Raw genomic sequence first — 21512 nt, 5'->3', positions numbered from 1 at the left:
TATCCCTCAGTACCCTTTCCATTACTTTGCCTACCACAGAAGTAAGACTAACAGGCCTGTAATTCCCGGGGTTATCCCTATTCCCTTTTTTGAACAGGGGCACAACATTCGCTACTCTCCAGTCCCCTGGTACCACCCCCGTTGCCAGTGAAGACGAGAAGATCATTGCCAACGGTACTGCAATTTCCTCTCTTGCTTCCCACATAATCCTAGGATATATCCCGTCAGGCCCGGGGGACTTGTCTATCCTCAAGTTGTTCAAAATGTCCAACACATCTTCCTTCCTAACAGGTATCTCTTCTAGCTTACCAGTCCATTTCACACTCTCCTCTTCTACAATACGGTCCCTCTCGTTCGTAAATACTGAAGAGAAGTACTTGTTCAAGACCTCTCCTATCTCTTCCGACTCAATACACAGTCTCCCACTACTGTCCTTGATCGGACCTACCCTCGTTCTCGTCATTCTCAGGTTTCTCACATACGCATAAAATGCCTTGGGGTTATCCTTGATCCTATCCGCCAACGATTTTTCATGCCCTCTCTTAGCTCTCCTAATCCCTTTCTTCAGGTCCCTTCTGGCTATCCTGTATCCCTCCACTGCTCTGTCTGAATCCTGTTTCCTCAACCTTACGTAAGCCTCCTTCTTCCTCTTTACCAGACATTCAACCTCTCTCGTCAACCAAGGCTCCCTCACACGACCATTTCTTTCCTGCCTGATAGGTACATACATATCATGGACACGTCGTATCTGCTCTTTGAAAAAGTTCCACATTTCCACCACATCCTTCCCTGACAGCCTATGCTCCCAACGTATGCTCCTCAAATCCTGCCTTACAGCATCGTAATTTCCCTTCCCCCAATTATAAAATCTACCTTGTTGTGCGCACCTATCTCTCTCCATAACCAAGGTGAAAGTCACAGAATTGTGGTCACCATCACCAAAATGTTCACCCACTAACAAGCCCACCACTTGTCCCGGTTCATTACCGAGTACCAAATCCAATATGGCCTCCCCTCTGGTTGGACAATCTACATACTGCGTTAGAAAAGCTTCCTGGACACACTGCACAAACACCGCCCCATCCAATCTACTTGATCTAAAGAGCTTCCAATCAATATTTGGGAAGTTGAAGTCGCCCATGACTACGACCCTGTGGCTTCTGCACCTTTCCAAAATCTGTTTCCCAATCTGTTTCTCCACATCTCTGCTGCTATTGGGGGGCCTATAGTAAACACCCAACAAGGTGACTGCACCTTTCCTATTTCTGACTTCAGCCCATACTACCTCCAGAGGCAGATCCCCCTCAAACTTCCTTTCTGCAGCCGTTATACCATTTCTAATTAGCAATGCCACCCCCCTCTCCTTTTTTCCCACCCTCCCTAATCTTACTAAAACACCTGTAACCAGGAACCTCCAACAGCCATTCCTGTCCCTCATCTATCCACGTTTCCGTGATGGCCACAACATCGTAGTCCCAGGTACCGATCCACGCCTTAAGTTCACCCACCTTATTTCTGATACTCCTTGCGTTGAAGTATACGCACTTGAGCCCATCTCTGTGTCCGCAAGTAGTCCCTGTCAGTGCTACCTTCTCCACAGCCTCCCTACAGTCTTGGGCATCCTGACACACAGCTAGCTTACTTGCTGGACTACAAGTCCGGATCCCATCCCCCTGCCAAATTAGTTTAAACCCCCCCGAAGAGTGCTAGCAAACCTACCCCCCAGGATATAGGTGCCCTTCTGGTTCAGGTGCAACCCATCCTGTTTGTACAGGTCCCACCTTCCCCAGAATGCAGTCCAATTGTCCAAATATCTGAAGCCCTCCCTCCTACACCAGCCTTGCAGCCACGTATTCAACTGCACTCTCTCCCTATTCTTTGCCTCACTGTCACGTGGCACCGGCAACAACCCAGAGTTGAATATTGTATCTGACCCCATGCCAGAAGTGGGGAAGCCCAATACTTTACTTTGGATTCGATAATTGCTAACACTGTGGAATAAACAACAGTCTGCATCAGGCAGTTAATTGGCAGTGACAAAGATTACATTCCATCTGTCAATTTTTATGAATCAAAACCATTCAAATTTCCAGTTACAGACATCAAATAAAATCCTTTATTTCATGTCTCTTAGAAATGCAAATCTTCCTTTGAGTTACAAAGTTAAAATTTATGACCATAAGATGTCCCAGATATTTTGGTTTTACAGGTCGCAAAGTAAATAGAACACAGAACAGTAGAGCATAGAAACAGGCCCTTTGGCCTACCATGTCAATGTTAACCAAGATGCCATTCTAAACTAATCCCACCTGCCTGCACATGGTCCGTATCCCTCTATTGCCTATGTCTAAATGCCTCGAACAAGTTGCTAACGTGGTTGCTTCTACCACCTCCCATGATGGCATATTCTAGGCATCTACCAACTGGTGTGTAAAAAAACATGTCTCACACACCTCCTTTAAACTTTTCCCCCTCACTTTAAACCCATGGCCCTAGTTTTTGACATTCCCACCCTGAGAAAAAAAAAAGACTTTGACTATCCACCCTTTCCATGTCTCTCATAATTCTATATACTTGTTTCAGGTTGCCCCTCAACCTCTGATGCTCTAGCAAAAATTATCTAAGTTTGTCTAAACTCTCTTTATAGGTAATACAATCAATCCAGGCAACATCCTGGTAAACTTCTTTTCTACCCTCTCCAAAGCATCCACATCTTTCCTATAGCATATGGCGACCAGAATTATATGCAATACTCTACAAGTGGCCGACAAAGTTTTATACAGCTGTAACACAACTTGCCAACTCTTATACTCAGTGCCCTCACCAATGAAGACAAGCATGTCATTTGACTTCATCACCACTGTATCCACTTTCAGGGAGCGATAGGACTTGCACTCCTAGATCTTTATGTACATTAATGCTCCTAAGGGTCCTGCTATTTACTGTACACTCACCTTTGATAAACTTCCTCATTATTCAAGCAACTTTCATTTCATCTGCAAACTTACTTATCAGACCCCCTATATTTTCATCCAAAAAGCAAATGACAAAGGTCCAAACACTGATCCTTGCAGAACACCACTGCTAACAGATATTCACTCAGAAAAACACCTCTCCACAATTGCCTTATCTGGCCAAGCTAATTTTGTATCAAACTTATCAACTCATCGTGGAGCAAGTGACTTGATTAGATTAGATAACCTACAGTGTGGAAACAGGCCATTTGGCCCAACAAGTCCACACCGACCCTCTGAAGAGTAATCCATCCAAACCCATTCTCCTTCTGACTAATGCATCTAACACTATGGACAATTTAGCATGGTCAATTCACCTGACCTGCACATCTTTGGACTGTGGGAGGAAACCGGAACACCCAGAGAAAACCCACACAGACACAGGGAGAATGTGCAAACTCCACACAGACAGTCGTCCAAGGCTGGAATCGAACCTGGGGCCCTGGCGCTGAGGCAGCAGTGCTAACCATTGAGCCACCGTGCCGCCCCCTTAATCTTCTGGATCAACCTATCACGAGGAGCTCTGTCAAATATAGTCAGAGATCACCAAAGGAAACAGACCCTTTGATTCAACTTGCTCATGCTGACCAGATATTCCAACATAAGCTAGTCCCATTTGCCAGCACTTGGTCCATATCCCTCTAAACCCTTCCTATTCATATACCCACCCAGATGCCTTTTAAATTTTGCAATTATACCAGCCTCTACCACTTCCTCTGGCACCACCCTTTGCATGATAATAGTGCCCCTTAGGTCTCATTCATATCTTTCCCCTGTCACCCTAAACCTATGCCGTCTAGTTCTGGACTCCACCACCCCAGGGAAAAGACCTTGTCTACTTATCCTATTGAATGCCCCAATTGTTTTTATAAACCTCTGTAAAGGTCACCACTAAACCTCTGACACTCCAGGGAAAGCAGCCCCAGTCTATTCAACCTCTTCCCATAGCACAAACCCTCAACCTTGGCAACATCCTTGTAAATCTTTTCTGAACCCTTTCAAGTTTCACAGCATCCTTCTGATAGGAAGGAGACCAGAATTGCATGCAATATTCAAAAGTGGCCTAATCAACGTCCTGTACAGCCGCAACATGACCTCCCAACTCCTAAAGTCCTTGTCGACAACGTCCTTTGCCCTACACTCAATCACCATCTTCACTTCCTCAAAAAACTCAATCAAATTGGAGACATCACCCCACCCCTCCCCAATATAGCCCTGCTGACAATACCTAATAAGGGCATTATTTTACGAATGCAAGTACTTTACAGTGCGCTCACTGTTACAATGTAGGAGTGGTGGCAGCTGATTTACACACAGCAAGTTCCAACAAATAATGCCATAACAACCAGATGATTGCTGTCAGCGATATTGGTTGAGGAAAAGACATTGGTGACGGCACCAGGTTGACTCCCCTGCTCTTCACTAAAGGAATGTCATGAAATCGTAGTCAGGGACTCAGCTCAAACTTTCACTCAAAAGATGGTATTTCTAGCATTGCACATTTCCCTCAGTAGTGTTCTGGAGCATCAGCCTAAACTTTCTGTTCCAACAGAACAAATAATATAATATAAATTGGAAAGCTCCCTCCTTCATGCCAAGCATTTACAATGAGACTCTTGTTCAACCTTCTCAAGGGCAACCAGGACTGTGAGATAAATACTGGCCAGCCAGCAATATCCACAACCCAGAAGTGTATGTAAAAAAAATTAGCATGTCCTAGTCTGCAATTACACCACAATTTATGCTAGTAATTTAGTAGAATGGATGTTATAAAGTATTAAGCTATTAAGTTTCTGTAATGGACTGGAAACACAGTGACAAAGAATTTCATGAAAATTTAAAAATAATAAAAATCTATTGATCATTTTGAATTAGCTGTGTTTACTGGAAATAAGAACAGGTGGCCAGTATGTGTCTCCAGGCCCACAGCAGCATGATTGACTCTAATTGACTCCAATCTCCACCTCCACCACTCCCTCCCCCCACCCTACTCCTGCCACCCCTCAACCCAGTCAAAAACCAGGCTTCCAACTTGCTAAACTGAGGAACATTCATTTCTATCCACTATAAAGTGAATTGAAATGGCTGACTTGATGACCTGATTGGGGTCTCCTTACCCAAGTTTACTTATCCTTTTTATTCAGATTTTAGTCAATTACATTTATTCAACAAGACTCCTGAACTTTCTTGAAAATGCTGTGAGAAATCAGCAAATTCGTTGAAGTGAAAGGCTGGAAATTAACATTCCGAATGAGTAAATGAACCACGAAGTTCATTTGAGGGTTTTTGAGGCTTACAATGCTCAGCACAAAGGATTAAAACTGAATATGATTAAATTAATTATTAAACATGCTGTGATAATTAGAATATCTTCAATGTAGTTTTCATTTACAATCAGAATACTGACATCTGTCCACAGTATTTATTTGGAAAATGTCTCAGATGACACAATCTCTTGAGCCACATATCATTTGGCTGAAATCCATAACTGTCATAAATTAGCACAAATGAGAGAGACAGGGTGACTTACGATATTGGTTGCAACCAATTTGGACTGAAGAAAGAATGATTGATTGACTGACTAATTTTGGCCAAGCTGCAAACCACAGTCACACTGTTGAGAAAAGTACAGAAAGAGTCCCAGTAGAAGATGGACAGAAAGAATCATGGAAAATTAAAGGGAAAACCACTGTGGCCCATTTCCATATATCTCAACGGACTCCAATAAAATTATCCACTAGTTTGTATTGCTGACCGAGAATTGGTACATGGAATGGGAAATCAACAGGAATGGGAAGTCAACTGGAACAGCAGCATGATTGACTCTTAACTGACTCCAACCTCCACCTCCACCAGCCCTAACCCTGCCCCATCTCACTCCCATTAGCTACCCCATTTTTGCATTTTACAAAACAAATCTGGACAACATTTTCTTAAGACCATTTTCCAATGATAATAAATTATCCTCCTTTAGTTTCTCTTTGTCATTCAATTATCAAATATCTACAAACAATCTTTGCTATCTCTTTTCAAAATGTCTATTTGCATCCAACACTGACCAAGTTTAAAATAATTCATCACCATTCCACATCAATTTTTTTTGAGAGAGATTCATAATGTGATATCCCATGGACTTTCTTCCACTTCTCTTTTTGAGCAGCCCTATAAAAGTTTTCACTCCTCATTTCAAAGCATCCATTTCTTCCACATAATTTGGCAAGAAAAATAAACAGACAGACATGCACCCAAACATTGTTGCTCACTTCTGCACATCTCAAGGTCAAAGACAAAACATTCAAAGGCAATTAGCAATTTAATATCAGAGGAATGGGTCTTGAATTCCTTCAAAAAAAAACAGAAAATTGATAAAAATTGATTTTTCTACATTACAAGATATTTGACAAAGATTTTCCAAAGAAATTATTTTCTATGGGACAAATTAGAGATAATGAAAAGAATTTTTTTAAAATGCATAGGAACCGCATGATTCATATAAATGAAATAATTAAAAATGATTCGTAATCAAATTCGAGGTGGCATTCTCATTGCATCAGTGTTAAAGCAGGCAATCACTAGAGATCATGGCTTGCAGTTGGTTAAAGTACAGCATTATACCAACTGGAAATAAATTTGTACATTCAGTCACTATGTACAGCATGCTACAATTATACTGACACTTAAGGTAATTTACTGACTTGCAGAGAAATGGTATCAATTTCTATTGACTTGGCTTGGTGAAAATGCTCAACCAGCTTATGACAATATTTTTGATTCTTATCTAGCATTTCTGTTCTAGCATGCGTTGCAAATTTCTAGATTTTTGTAGAATCATATTCACAGCAGCCCACTTGGTCCATCCAGTCCATGCTAGACAATTCAAATCAGTCCCATTACCCCCTTCCATTCCAAATGCTTATTTCACTTAAATGGTCATCCAATTTCCTTTTGAAATCATAAATCATTCCCCTTCCATCACCCTCATAGAACAAGCTTACAAATATTATCATCCAGAGAGTGTAGAAAAATCTTCCTCATATCCCCGCATATCTTCCCCAAAACATTAAAGCTGTGTTAGCAATAGTGGTTTCCAATGCCAGAGATATGGGAGCAAGTTCTGACTGAAAGGAAGAACAAGAAATTGATGAGGAAAGGAAAAAAAAAGGATATAAATTCAAGCGGAGAAGCATTGAGGTTGACGAAAAAAACTTCTATTGGCATGCAAAAGGATAAAGATTCACAAGGATAAATGTACGCCCATTACAGATGGGGGAAGGAGAATTTTTAACGGAGCAAAGAAAAATGGTGGAGAAATTCCTTTTCATATATCTTCATGGCAATGATTCAGAAAAACTCAGAAAAAGAGGCAACCAAGGGACTTCTAAAACTGAACTGGTGAAATAAGGCCACTGTTGGAATATTGCGTGCAATTCTGGTCTCCTTCCTATCGGAAAGATGTTGTGAAACTTGAAAGGGTTCAGAAAAGATTTTCAAGGATGTTGCCAGGGTTGGAGGATTTGAGCTACAGGAGAGGCTGAATAGGCTGGGGCTGTTTTCCCTGGAGCGTTGGAGGCTGAGGGGTGGCCTTATTCAGGTTTACAAAATTATGAGGGGCACGGATAGAATAAACAGACAAAGTCTTTTCCCTGGGGTGGGGGAGTCCAGAACTAGAGGACATAGGTTTAGGGTGAGAGGGGAAAGATATAAAAAGGGACCTAAGAGGCAACTTTTACTCGCCTCTTACATGTATGGAATGAACTGCCAGAGGAAATGGTGGAGGTTGGTACAATTGCAACATTTAAAAGGCATTTGGATAGGTATATGAATAGGAAGGGTTTGGAGGGATTTAGGCCAGGTGCTAACAGGTGGGACTAGATTGGGTTGGGATATCTGGTCGGCATGAACAGGTTGGACCGAAGGGTCTGTTTCCATGCTGTACATCTCTATGACTCTATAATAACATTTGCTGAGGTTTGATAAATCTCCTGGACCAAATAAACTTCATCCCAGAGTGTTAAAAGAAGTAGTAACAGAAATAATGGATGAGTTGGCAGGTATTTATCATAATTCTAAAATGAAAGCAAAGAATTGTGGACAATGTGAATATAAAATAACTAAAAAAGGTGTTGGAGAAACTCAGCCGGTCTAACAACATTTATGGAGAGAGAAACAGTTGTTTTTTTTTGAGGGCGCAGAAAAGATTTACAAGGATGTTGCTGGGATTGGCGGGTTATGAGCTAAGGGTAGAGGCTGAATAATGTGGAACTTTTCTCCCTGGAGTGTCAGAGACTGAAGAGTGACCAGAGGGCTATAAAATCACGAGGGGCATAGATAGGGCAAATGGCCTCAGGTTTTTTTGTAGGGTGGGGGAAGTCCAAAACTACGGGGCAGAGGTTTAGAGCGACAGGGGTAAGATTTTTTTAAAAAGACCTGAGGGGTAACTTTTTTAGGCAGAAAATGGTGCGCGCATGGAATGAGCTGAGAGAGGAAGTGGCAGAGGTGGATAAAATAACAATATTTAAAAGTCTTCCGGATGGGTATATGAATAGGAGGGGTTTGCAGGGATATGGGCCAAATGCTGGAGAATAGAACTAGGTCAGATTGGAATGTCCAGTCAGTGTAGATGAGTTGGTCCAAACTGTCTGATTTCATGCTGTATGATTCTTTCATTCTTCTTCAAATTGTTAACTGTTTCTCTCCCAAAGATGCTGCCAGACCTATGAAGTTCTCCAACACTTCATTTTTATCTTGCATAGTTCTATAAATTCTGGAAAGGTTCCTACTGGAAGGCTTCCGACTCGAAGTTGCCAAATGTTACTCCACTATTTAAAGGAGGTTGGTGCGGCATGTTGGCTCAATGGTTAGCACTGCTGTCTCACAGCACCAGGAATCTGGGTTCGATTCCACCCTCTGGCAACAGTCTGAGTAGAGTTTGCACATTGTCCCTGTGTCCACGTGGATTTCCTCCAGGTGCTCTGGTTTCTTCGCAAAGTCCAAAGATGTGCAGGTTAGGTGGATTAGCCGTGCTAAGTTGTCCTAAAGTGTCCAGGGGTGTGCGTGTTCGATGAATTATCAATGGGAAATGCAGGATTATGGGGATTGGGTGGGATGCTCTTCAGAGCATCAGTGTGAACTTGATGGGCTGATCCTATGAGGATGTGTGTAAAACTTCAGGCCTGATGTCTGACAGCAGTAGAAAGGAAAATATTGGAATCAGTTATAAAGAAGGAAGAAATAAACTATTAGAAAAAGATGTGCAAAATCAGGCAGAGTCAGTATGGACTTATGAAAGGGAAATCATGTTTGACAAACTCGGGAGATTTTTGGAGATGCTACTTGCAGCATAAACAAAGAAGAACAAGAGGATATGGTATATGTAGATTTTCAGAAGGTTTCTGAATAAGGTCCCAGGGGAAGTAAGTAAATAAAATTAGAGTACATGGGAAACTCCTTCATATTTTCCTACATCATACCCATCGGCCTGATTTTTGCCTCCTCACTCAGCCGAACTACATCTGTCCCCAAACTCTTGTATTCTTCACAGCATACTTTCATAACTGCTTTGGTGCCTGCTGTAAATTTAGCTAACATGCCTTCACATCCTCAGCTACATCATTGATACAAATTGTAAAAGGTTTAAGTTCCACAGAGACCCCTTTGGGTCTTTGTTCGTCACACCCTACCAGACAATGATTTATTTCTGGATTCACTTTTGTTTTGTGCTAATGAGCCAATCTTGCACCCATGCTAATTTATTGCATTCATCACAGAGAGCTTTTATTTTTTACAATATCCCTTTATTTGCTCCTTTTTTGTATGCCTTCATGGTATAGGGTTTCTTTGGCTTAGCCAGTATTTATGGCTCATTCTCATTACTCAAGAAGTCGGTAAATTGCTTATCGGAGTTTTCCCTATCACTAATAATGGTGAGTTTTGTAGGCGTTCACCACCTTTCACAACTGGTTCTGGCAGAATAGCAGCACATGATCAGATCTAAGAGTTACTTAATCACTTAGCCCTGTTCATCGATGTAGTATCTGTAGCTTAGCGTGTACTCCTGAGTTGTAGTTTTAGGTTGGTATCTCATTTTTAGGGGTTTGTTTTAAAATATCCATTCGTCCATCTGAGTGTCACCAGCAAGGCCAACGTGTTGCCCGCACATAATTGCCATTGACATGAATGGCTTGCTCTTTCATTTCAAAAGGCAGTTAATTGCAGTAGATCTGGAGTCATGTAGGTTGGACAAAGTAAGCAAAGTAGATTAAGACTCTTGTGGCACAGTGGCAGTGTCCCTAATGTCCCATTTGCCCCAAAGATGTGTAATAAAGTCTCTGAACAGGTTGATTAGAAAATGAAAAAAATATGGCAGACTTTCTTCCCCTTAAAAAAGGGCATTATCGAATCAGTTGTTTAAAACAACAAATCGATGATGGATTTAACAGTCATTGTTAAAACTAGACATTTATTCCAGATAGGTTAACTGATCTTAACTGCCATCAGGCCACTGGATTATTAGTCCAGTAACTTGACTATGATGCCACCATTTCCTAATGAATGTCACATTGTATCATCAATGTGACCCTTCAAGGAGTTTAATCCATATCAAAATCCTGAAAAATGTTACACTATCCCTGTACTAGACTATCCCTGTAACTATCCTGCAATCTTCTACAAAGTAACCTACATTACAAAGCACTAAAAGGGCACAAAGCTAAAGAAAGAGTGCTAATTTATGATGAGACTATGCCATATTCATTATAGTGACAGCTCCTAATTGTGTTGTGGAGATCAAATCCTTGAAAGAAAGTTTCCTTCATCTTGTTGGCAAACCTTTAATTTGCAAATGTTTCACTACTTCATGAAAGCCCCTCCAAGTATTTTTTGCATTTATCAGACACCAAGTGCATAAATTATATTAACCAATCATTGTAGAAATTGATTCCAAACATTTTTCACTCCCACTCCAGTTTGCAAATTGATACGCACTACTTAAGTAGTAACATGTTGAGTTCAAGTTTATAATCTGCTTGTCCAACTGTTTTAACAGCTTGAATGTCACCAGTGTTATTTATATACTGAAGAATGATGCAGGCTGCATTATTATCAGCCACAAGAATACACAAGGCTAGAAAAGAATATTTCAGTCTAGCTGATTGGCTTCCGAGTTCAAAACAGAAAGTACAGTTTGCTCCCTATATCCCTAAATTGATTTCCCTCCAAAAACTACAGAGTCTATAACTTTCTCCCATTATTTAACATTTCACCAGGAGGATAATTCAAATATTAACCCCATATTATTTTTAAAACTGTGAATTAATTCAGATTTTAAAAAAAAACATTATTTAACAATACTAAAATGTATTCATTCATTGAAGAAACTCTTGTCCTCACCATTCATGGTCAAATTCAGGAGCTCATTGTATGCATGAAGTTTATCAAATAAATGTAACAAAATAATCTTTGATACATTATGATGATAATTATGGTCAAGCTAGTTAATCCAGGATTTTCATAATTTCTTGACTTTTATCCACTATATCTTTATCATTAGCCCTGGATTCCACATTTTATTAATTTCCTTCTTGACCTACTTTGCCATCTTTAAAGTTAATACTTAACTATCTCTGGGTCTCTGTTTTAAACAAAGCTGGTCCAGTGTCTATAAAGTTAACATACAAAAGATTTTGCTGCATTACCTGAAAAAGTACAGAGAAACTTGTGGATGCACTATTGATGTTACCCCCTCAGCCAAAAACACCAAAAAGTCCAAACTGCTTCTTTTGGGACCTTGCTGCATAACAACAATGACAGCTCTTCAAATAGAATTAATTAAAGTAGCTACAAAGCACTTGGGTAATTCCTAGGGCATGCTGACATTCTATTTAAAACTCTTGTATTTTATTCAGAATAAACACAAGGAGGTAAGATTAAGCTGGTAATGCATACGAATCATCAGCAAGCAATGTATATCGCCTATATTAACATTTTGACTTCTCTAACAGCAATATGACTGTGGAAACATATCCAAAACAGTGCTTTTCTGGCAGTGAATTCATACACAAGGTGAAAGGTGAGAGTACATCTTTTTATTTCAGTATTGGAACAATTGGATGAACTAACTTACTTAGTTTCAGTTCTTTGAAATCGGGTCGATTGGCCGAGGCACACAACTGGTAGAAGATATGGTAGTTACGTTCATCTTCTGCCTAAACAAACAAAGACAAAAGGCAAAAATGTTTTTCTCTTGGCAGAATTTTCTTTAACACCTTCTCTTCTTCCTATGCTCGATTCCTGCTTTACTTTTCTAATCAACCTGTTAAGAGATATTGTTACACATCTCTGGAGCAGATGGCATTGGGCCTCTCAGTCCAGGGTAGGGATACCACCACTGCACCATGGCCTCTTTATAGAAGACGTTGCGACTTGCTTCCAGGATGTCAACATGTAACACACAAACTAGTTTAGAAATATCCAGTTGATGCTCAAGGTAAGTTGTCCCTCCAAAGTTTGTTTGTTCTTAGGTAAAAAGAGGCTTTTTACATCACTCCAAGGTATTGAAGCACCAGTGCACTAAGTAGCTTGCAGTATGTTCACCTTGCTTTTCATTAATGCATGAGTTTTTTTTTACAAGTAGCCTGGTTGAATTTGAGGTTTGTTTGAACTTTAATCGTTTTACAGCATTTGCCAGGTTACTATCCTCTTGAAAGCAATTTTAAAAAAATAAAATAGAATATGGTTGCAGTAGATTCTATCAATTGTTTGTGATGCCAAATGTAAATAAAACTGCGAAGAGGTTGAAAGTAACTAAATATCAAGTGTTCGGAGTGTTCAGAATTTAAACTAGAAATGCTATTTAATTATATTAATCAAGGATACACAGTTGATAGCTATTTTTCCCTGTTTTAAATCCAAGTACAAATTGCCCACCAGCTAACTAATTGAGATTTTTTTTAAAACCACTCAAGGGATCTGGGCTTCACTGGTTCAGCCAGCTCCACTGCCCACTCCTAGTTGCCTTGTGGTGGAGTTAATGTTGCGAGTGAGTTCCAGGATTGTGCTCCAGCTACAGCAAAGGTGATATATTTCCAAAATGAGGAAGATCACTGGAGCAGAACTGCAGGTGCCCATTCATTCAACATGGGCAACACTGGGTAGCTAACATTTATTACCGGTCCTAGTTGCCCTGGAGAAGGTCGTAGTGATCTGCTTTCTTGAACCTCTGCAGTCCATGTGCTGTAGGTAGACCAACAATGCCCTTACGGAGGGAATTGTGATATTTTTACCCAGAGAAACTGAAGGATTGGCAATATATTTCCAAATTTCACGTATCTGCTGCGTCTAGATGGTTGCGATCATGGGTTTAAAAATGCTGCCTAAGAAGCTTTTGTGAATTCCTACAGTACCTATTGCTTGCACTATTGTACGTCAGTGGAGGAAAATATTTGTGGTTGTGGTGCCAATCAAGCAGGTCATTTTATTTTGTTTGATGTCACTCTCCTCAAGTGTTGTTGGAGGTGCACTTATTTAGGCGGGTTGGGAGTACGCCGTCACATTCCTGATTTGTGTCTTTGAGACTGACTGTGTTGGAGTACAATTCTGCTGCTGCTGATGGCCCATGAGGCCTTATGGTTGACCAATCTAGATATGGTCAGAGTCTATCCCATTTAGCAACTCTAGCAGTGATGCCCCAGAACTGGTCACCAACAACGGCAACCAGCTTCCTATGTGTCAGGTATGACTCCAACCAGAAGAGAATCTTCCCCCCGAATACAACGGGGGAGCAGCCATAGAAAGCCAATTTGAGGTCTGGGTAACTCAGCATCCACTTCTTTTTCTGGTATTGGGTCTTTCCACCTTTGTCGACATAATTGAGCAGGACCACACAGCCTTACCAGCCTATTCTATCATTCAATACAATTAGGGCTAATCTTTTATCTCAACTCTATTTTTCTGCCCGCTCTTCATATGTTGATTGCCCATGATACCAAAATTCCATCTACCACAGCAATAAATATAGTCAGCGATGGACCATCAATTGCTCACTGATGTACAGAATTCCAAAGAATCACAATATTTTAAGTGAATTAATTCCTCATCTCAATCTCAAATGATAGTGTCGTCTCCCTCTGCCAAGATTTTATCTGCATGTTTCTCAATTCCCTAGTCAGAGGAAAACAACTTCTCAGTGTCTACAATGCAAAAACTCTTCAGAATCTTGCATGTTTCAAGGAATTCACATCTTACAGTTATAGGCTTTTGAGTTGGATGATCAACCATGATCACAACAAAAAGGCAGTGCAGGTTTAAAGGGCGGAATGGCCTACTCCTGCTCATATTTTTAATGTTTTTATGTTCTACGTAATTCCAGAGAGCAAGGTCTAATTTATTCTGCTCATAGGATAACTCTTTGAACCTAGAAAACAATCTAGTGAATCTTCACTGTACTGCTTCCAAAGCAAGCATATCCTTCCTCCAATATAGAGGCCAAAGGTGTGGCCTCCAAATTCCAACAAATGATACAGCTGCACTTGAAAATTCCCCAATACAGATTTTGGACATGCACCAATGCTTTATCACTTTGTGGCGCCACATCATCCCACCATAGTTAGACAACTTGAAAAGAAAGATAATTTTCTAATATCAATAGAAAGTTAATTATTCCCAACAATTCTCAATCACAAAAATCACCCATTAGTCAGTAACCTTATAAATAGTACCACAGTCATTTCAGACCAATAATTAGGCTCGTTAAATTTAAATACATCAGGCAGATGACGGATACTTTACCAAAACTGTTGCTATACAGAGTAAAAATCATTTCAAATGACCTAACACATGATTGGAAGTGTAATATTCTTCTTTTGCATAAGGTGGAAAAGTCAGTTTCATAATTATGGTAATCACTTCCAGTTTTCAGCAAGAGGGAAATCTTATTATCTCTATTTTGGTGGGCCGTGCACACACATTGAGCAGTGCGGCTCTAATGTTATCTTCTTCCTCAAGACATTGATGGAACAGAAAGCACTCAAATATGCTGAATAATAAAAAAAAAGACAATAGTAGTGCGGGAACTAATTGGAGAGTGTAACTGGTAAAACTCAATGCTTAGGATAACAAATGAGTAAATGCAGATAATTTATGCATTAATTTAGGATAAATGCTCTTTTTGGAAATATGGATTACAATTCAACATTTGATATGTAAAAACATGCAAATCAAATTGACGTCATCAGACTGATACTTGTTATGATGTATTGACGAATTTAATTGTAAGGGCAAAGTAATAAGTTAGAACATTTTCAACCATGCAAGCAAAACCCAACACCAAAAGGGGGCAGCCAATTGGCGTTCAGCTGATCAATTACTGACCACACAAGGTTAGGTGAAAGTCATCATTTATTTTTGTATCTTCCTGTCTGCTTAGAATCTTTGGTGAAAAAGTTACATTTAACATATGTTCCACTCCATTTAATTTTACAGAGAATAACTTAAAATTGATTTATTACGTGCATGACCTAATATATTTTACTGCAGACGTCATAGATACAAACCTGGAAAACCACTCTGGACTTTTCCAGCAGATAGGTTCGCATATTGGCACCAATTATATAATATTGTCGGTCAAAACCAATTTGGATGTATTTCCCAAAGCGACTGCTGTTATCATTCCTTGTCGTTTTCGCATTACCAATGGCCTATTTGAGAAGAAGAAACTTTGAAATTATTAAAACCTGATAATGACATATGAATCTGGATATGATAAGAAGCTCAGCATTTTAGAGAATCAATAGTGTTCCTACATGTGCAGTGGAGTTGCAAGTTAATTTTTCAACAGGCAAATCCACTTGATTATCCAAATCACAATTAGGGAAACATCAATCAACACAATCACCATTTATATAATGCCTTTAAAAGTAAGAGAGCATTAAAAAGTTCTTCAGCGTAGTGCTATAAGTTATAAAACCACATCGGGGTAATAGGTCAAATGACTAAAATCTTGAAATGAAGTAGGTTTTAAGTTGTATTTTAATGGAGAAAAGCGAGGTATAGGGAGGGAATTCCAGAGCTTGGGCTGTAGCAACTGAAGGCATGGGCACCAGTGGTGAATAATGATTAGGAATGCAAGAGACCTGCATTAGAAAAGTGCTGGTGTCTCCAAGGATGAGAGGAGATTACAGGGATAGGCAGAGGCAAGACAGAATTAGGAATAAGGATAAGAATTTTATGAATCCATGAAAATCCTTTAATATGACTGTTGCTTAGATAACTTGATGACATCACCAATATAAAAAACAGAAATTGCTGGAGAAACACAACAGGTCTGACAAAATCTGGGGAGAGAGAAACAGAGTTGGCATTTAGAGTCCAAAAGGACTTGTCTTTGGAACCTATGTTCTGAAGAAGTGTCATTTTGGACTCAAAATGTTTAACTGCTTCTCTCCGCACAGTTGTGGCCAGATCTGCAGAGTTCGTTCAGCACTTGTTTTATTTAGGATTTCTAGCATCCACAGATAGTCAATTTTCAGATATACACTGAGCCCTACTTCTTCACCATCTCTCCCAACCTTGCACTGCCAAAATGTCATAAGACTGGTTACCCAATATGAACTGTGTCCAATATGAGCTGTTGGTTTAGCTGTACCTTTATCCAACTAAACACTAAAACACTGAAGCTATCATCTTGAGTACTCACAATGAACCCAACTAACCCTCCACCAATTGCAGGCTGACGCTGAGAGTTTCCTATCTCTGATACACGCTAGCCAAGTTTCTAAGCCCACAAACTCCCCAATACAAGCAGCATCTATCTCCGCCACCATAACATCAACTTTTCTCTCAAGCCAGTCACAAACAACCCATTCCCAACTCTTTTAACCAATTCCTGCCTTCAGCCACTGAAATACTGAATTCTCTAATTGATTCTGGACTCAGCTAATCCAATGTTCTTCTCACTTGCATGCCAACCTCATTTTCTTTCCTGTACCAAGCCACACTCACCTATTCCCATAGGTCTTCCTGGACTGCATGAAGGTTGGGACCACAAAATCCTACAATTTAAAATTTTCACTTTTGTTGTGTTTCAATTCTTTTATTATTTAGTCTTCCCTGTCCCTAGCCTCCAACTCCTGTGCATTCACCACTACTCTTACTGCTGAATTCTCCATTTAAGTGTAACTGGCATTTTGTGCATTTGACCATCCTACCACCAGCCATTTTCTGAAATTATACTGTTCTTCTTCACCTCCCTCACTTATGGTCATCCCTCTAGGCAAGCTCATCATAGTTTTAGCATCTTTTTTATCCAACTATACTTCTCTTAAGTACATTTTTTGTTTTAAATCGCTGAAATAAAAATCAATGTAAAGGTCAAAAGCTTTAAATTAAAATAACTGGTTTTTGATAACATCCTTTGTGTAATTTCCACCTTTTACAAATAACTCATGTCATTTGTTAAACTAGCAATTAGAAAAGCAGAATTAAGATGTGTAGATTTTTATTGCACCAATTTATTATTCAGTCTGGCTTAGCATTGAACATAGAACAATACAGCACAGAACAGGCCCTTCGGCCCACGATGTTGTGCCGAACATTTGTCCTAGCTTAAGCACCCATCCATGTACCTATCCAATTGCCGCTTAAAGGTCACCAAAGATTCTGACTCTACCACTCCCACAGGCAGCGCATTCCATGCCCCCACCGCTCTCTGGGTAAAGAACCCACCCCTGACATCTCCCCTATATCTTCCACCCTTCACCTTAAATTTATGTCCCCTTGTAACACTCTGTTGCACCCGGGGAAAAAGTTTCTGACTGTCTACTCTATCTATTCCTCTGATCATCTTATAAACCTCTATCAAGTCACCCCTCATCCTTTGGCCTTCCAACGAGAAAAGGCCGAGCACTCTCAACCTATCCTCGTAGACCTATTCTCCATTCCAGGCAACATCCTGGTAAATCTTCTCTGCACCCTCTCCAAAGCTTCCACATCTTTCCTAAAGTGAGGCGACCAGAACTGCACACAGTACTCCAAATGTGGCCTAAACAAAGTCCTGTACAGTTGCAACATCACTTCACGATTCTTGAATTCAATCCCTCTGCTAATGAAAGCTAATACACCATAGGCCTTCTTACAAGCTCTATCCACCTGAGTGGCAACTTTCAAAGATCTATGAACATAGACCCCAAGATCCCTCTGTTCCTCCACCTCACTAAGAACCCTACCGTTAACCCTGTATTCCACATTCTTATTTGTCCTTCCAAAATGGACAACCTCACACTTGGCAGGGTTGAACTCCATCTGCCACTCCTCAGCCCAGCTCTGCATCATATCTAAGTCTCTTTGCAGCCGACAACAGCTCTCCTCACTATCCACAACTCCACCAATCTTCGTATCATCTGCAAATTTACTGACCCACCCTTCAACTCCCTCTTCCAAGTCATTAATAAAAATTACAAACAGCAGAGGACCCAGAACTGATCCCTGCGGAACTCCACTTGTAACTGGGCTCCAGGCTGAATATTTGCCATCTACCACCACTCTCTGACTTCGACCGGTTAGCCAGTTTTCTATCCAATTGGCCAAATTTCCCACTATCCTATGCCTCCTGACTTTCCGCATAAGCCTACCATGGGGAACCTTATCAAATGCCTTACTAAAATCCATGTATACTACATCCACTGCTCTACCCTCATCCACATGCTTGGTCACCTCCTCAAAGAATTCAATAAGACTTGTAAGGCAAGACCTACCCTTCACAAATCCGTGCTGGCTGTCCCTAATCAAGCAGTGTCTTTCCAGATATTCATAAATCCTATCCCTCAGTATCCTTTCCATTACTTTGCCTACCACCGAAGTAAGACTAACTGGCCTGTAATTCCTGGGGTTATCCCTATTCCCTTTTTTGAACAGGGGCACAACATTCGCCACTCTCCAGTCCCCTGGTACCACCCCCCCCCCGTTGACAGTGAAGACGAAAAGATCATTTCCAACGGTACTGCAATTTCCTCTCTTGCTTCCCACATAATCCTAGGATATATCCCATCAGGCCCGGGGGACTTGTCTATCCTCAAGTTGTTCAAAATGTCCAACACATCTTCCTTCCTAACAAGTATCTCCTCTAGCTTACCAGTCCGTTTCACACTCTCCTCTTCAACAATACGGTTCCTCTCATTCGTAAATACTGAAGAAAAGTACTCATTCAAGACCTCTCCTATCTCTTCCGACTCAATACACAGTCTCCCACTACTGTCCTTGATCGGACCTACCCTCGTTCTCGTCATTCTCATGTTTCTCACATACGCATAAAATGCCTTTAGGTTATCCTTGATCCTATCCGCCAAAGATTTTTCATGCCCTCTCTTAGCTCTCCTAATCCCTTTCTTCAGGTCCCTTCTGGCTATCCTGTATCCCTCCACTGCTCTGTTTGCACCCTGTTTCCTCAACCTTATGTAAGCCTCCTTCTTCCTCTTTACAAGACATTCAACCTCCCTCGTCAACCAAGGTTCCCTCACACGACCATTTCTTTCCTGCCTGACAGGTACATACATATCAAGGACATGTCGTATCTGTTCCTTGAAAAAGTTCCACATTTCCACGACATCCTTCCCTGACAGCCTATGCTCCTCAGATCCTGTCTTACAGCATCGCAATTACCCTTCCCCCAATTGTAAAACCTACCCTGTTGCACGCACCTATCTCTCTCCATAACCAAGGTGAAAGTCACAGAATTGTGGTCACCACCACCAAAATGTTCACCCACTAACAAGCCCATCACTTGTCCCGGTTCATTACCGAGTACCAAATCCAATATGGCCTCCCCTCTGGTCGGACAATCTACATACTGAGTTAGAAAAGCTTCCTAGACACACTGCGCAAACACCGCCCCATCCAATCTACTTGATCTAAAGAGCTTCCAATCAATATTTGGGAAGTTGAAATCGCCCATGACTACTACCCTGTGGCTTCTACACCTTTCTAAAATCTGTTTCCCAATCTGTTTCTCCACATCTCTGCTGCTATTGGGGGGCCTATAGTAAACACCCAACAAGGTGACTGCACCTTCCCTATTTCTGACTTCAGCCCATACTACCTCCAAAGGCAGATCCCCCTCGAACTGCCTTTCTGCAGCCGTTATACCATTTCTAATTAGCAACGCCACTCCTCCTCCTTTTTTACCAGCCTCCCTAATCTTACTGAAACACCTGTAACCAGGAACCTCCAACAGCCAGTCCTGTCCCTCTTCTATCCACATTTCCGTGATGGCCACAACATCGTAGTCCCAGGTACCGATCCACACCTTAAGTTCACCCACCTTATTTCTGATACTCCTTGCGTTGAAGTATACGCACTTGAACCCATCTCTGTGTCCGCATGTATTCCCTGTCTGTGCTACCTTCTTCACAGCCTCCCTACATTCTTGGACATCCTGACAAACAGCTAGCCTACTTGCTGGACTACAAGTCCGGATCCCATCCCCCTGCCAAATTAGTTTAAACCCCCCCCCCCCCCCTCCCCGAAGAGTGCTAGCAAACCTACCCCCCAGGATATTGGTGCCCTTCTGGTTCAGGTGCAGCCCGTCCTGCTTGTACAGGTCCCACCTTCCCCAGAATGCAGTCCAATTGTTCAAATACCTGAAGCCCTCCCTCCTACACCATCCTTGCAGCCACGTGTTCAACTGCACTCTCTCCCTATTCCTTGCCTCACTGTCATGTGGCACCGGCAACAACCCAGAGATGACGACTCTGTCTGTCCTAGCTTTCAGCTTCCAGCCTAACTCCCTGAGCTCTTGAATAACCTCCCCACCTCTCTTCCTACCTATGTCGTTGGTGCCAACGTGCACCACGACCTCTGGCTGCACACCCTCCCCCTTAAGGATTCTGAAGACACGGTCCGAGACGTCTCGGACCCTGGCACCCGGGAGGCAACAAACCAGAGAGTCTCGCCCATGTCCACAGAACCGCCTGTCCGTCCCTCTAATTAGAGAGTCTCCTATAACTAGCGCTCTCCTCCTCTCCCCCTTTCCCTTCTGAGTCTCAGAGCCAGACCTTGCGCCACAGACCCGGTCACTGCAGCTTACCCCTGCTACCCCAACAGTATCCAAAGCATTATTCAATCATCTTCTGTAAAGGGGAACAACTGAAACAGAATAGCGATTGGTATCTTTCAAAATGGAATTGCTGCCATCTAAGTGGGAATGCATGATTAACAGAATACAAACATACAACTCCTAAACGAAGTCACTAACAGAATGAGGGCAGCTCATCAAAAATAAACATAACCAATCAAGCTGCCAAATAACCATGGTTTCATTTGGCAAATGCAGTGTTGAAGTCTTTTTGAAAGTACAGTCTGTAGCTAGCATTTGACGGATTATCTCTGGCTAAAAATTAAAGTAAGGTAACAAAGTAAAGCAAGTTAAGCGGCCCCAGAGAACATCTGATCAGCTAAATTAGGTGAATTAGTTCAGTGCAGTTCTTGCACTGTAGCTCTAAAGATTTGAAA

At 41.3% G+C, this 21512-nt stretch overlaps 1 protein-coding gene across 4 annotated transcripts in view; it reads right to left on the bottom strand.

Annotated features, from left to right (window-relative positions):
- myo5b (myosin VB) overlaps positions 1-21512 on the bottom strand; it is a 274037-nt gene that overhangs the window by 145472 nt on the left and 107053 nt on the right. For all 4 annotated transcript variants that reach the window (XM_087990689.1, XM_087990700.1, XM_087990695.1 and 1 more), the window contains exons 6-7: positions 15563-15706; positions 12136-12217 (exon numbers count right to left, since the gene is read on the bottom strand). In XM_087990689.1, the coding sequence (XP_087846815.1) occupies positions 12136-12217; positions 15563-15706 (226 nt within the window). The remainder of the gene's footprint in view (positions 1-12135; positions 12218-15562; positions 15707-21512) is intronic.

This window comes from Chiloscyllium plagiosum, unplaced genomic scaffold (genome assembly GCF_037043375.1).
Source record: "Chiloscyllium plagiosum isolate Xiang-an unplaced genomic scaffold, Cpla_swu_hap1 HiC_scaffold_1, whole genome shotgun sequence".
Taxonomy (NCBI): Eukaryota; Metazoa; Chordata; class Chondrichthyes; order Orectolobiformes; family Hemiscylliidae; genus Chiloscyllium; species Chiloscyllium plagiosum.
The sequence above is the reverse complement of the archived record's forward strand: the minus strand, read 5'-3'. Positions and strand labels throughout refer to the sequence as shown.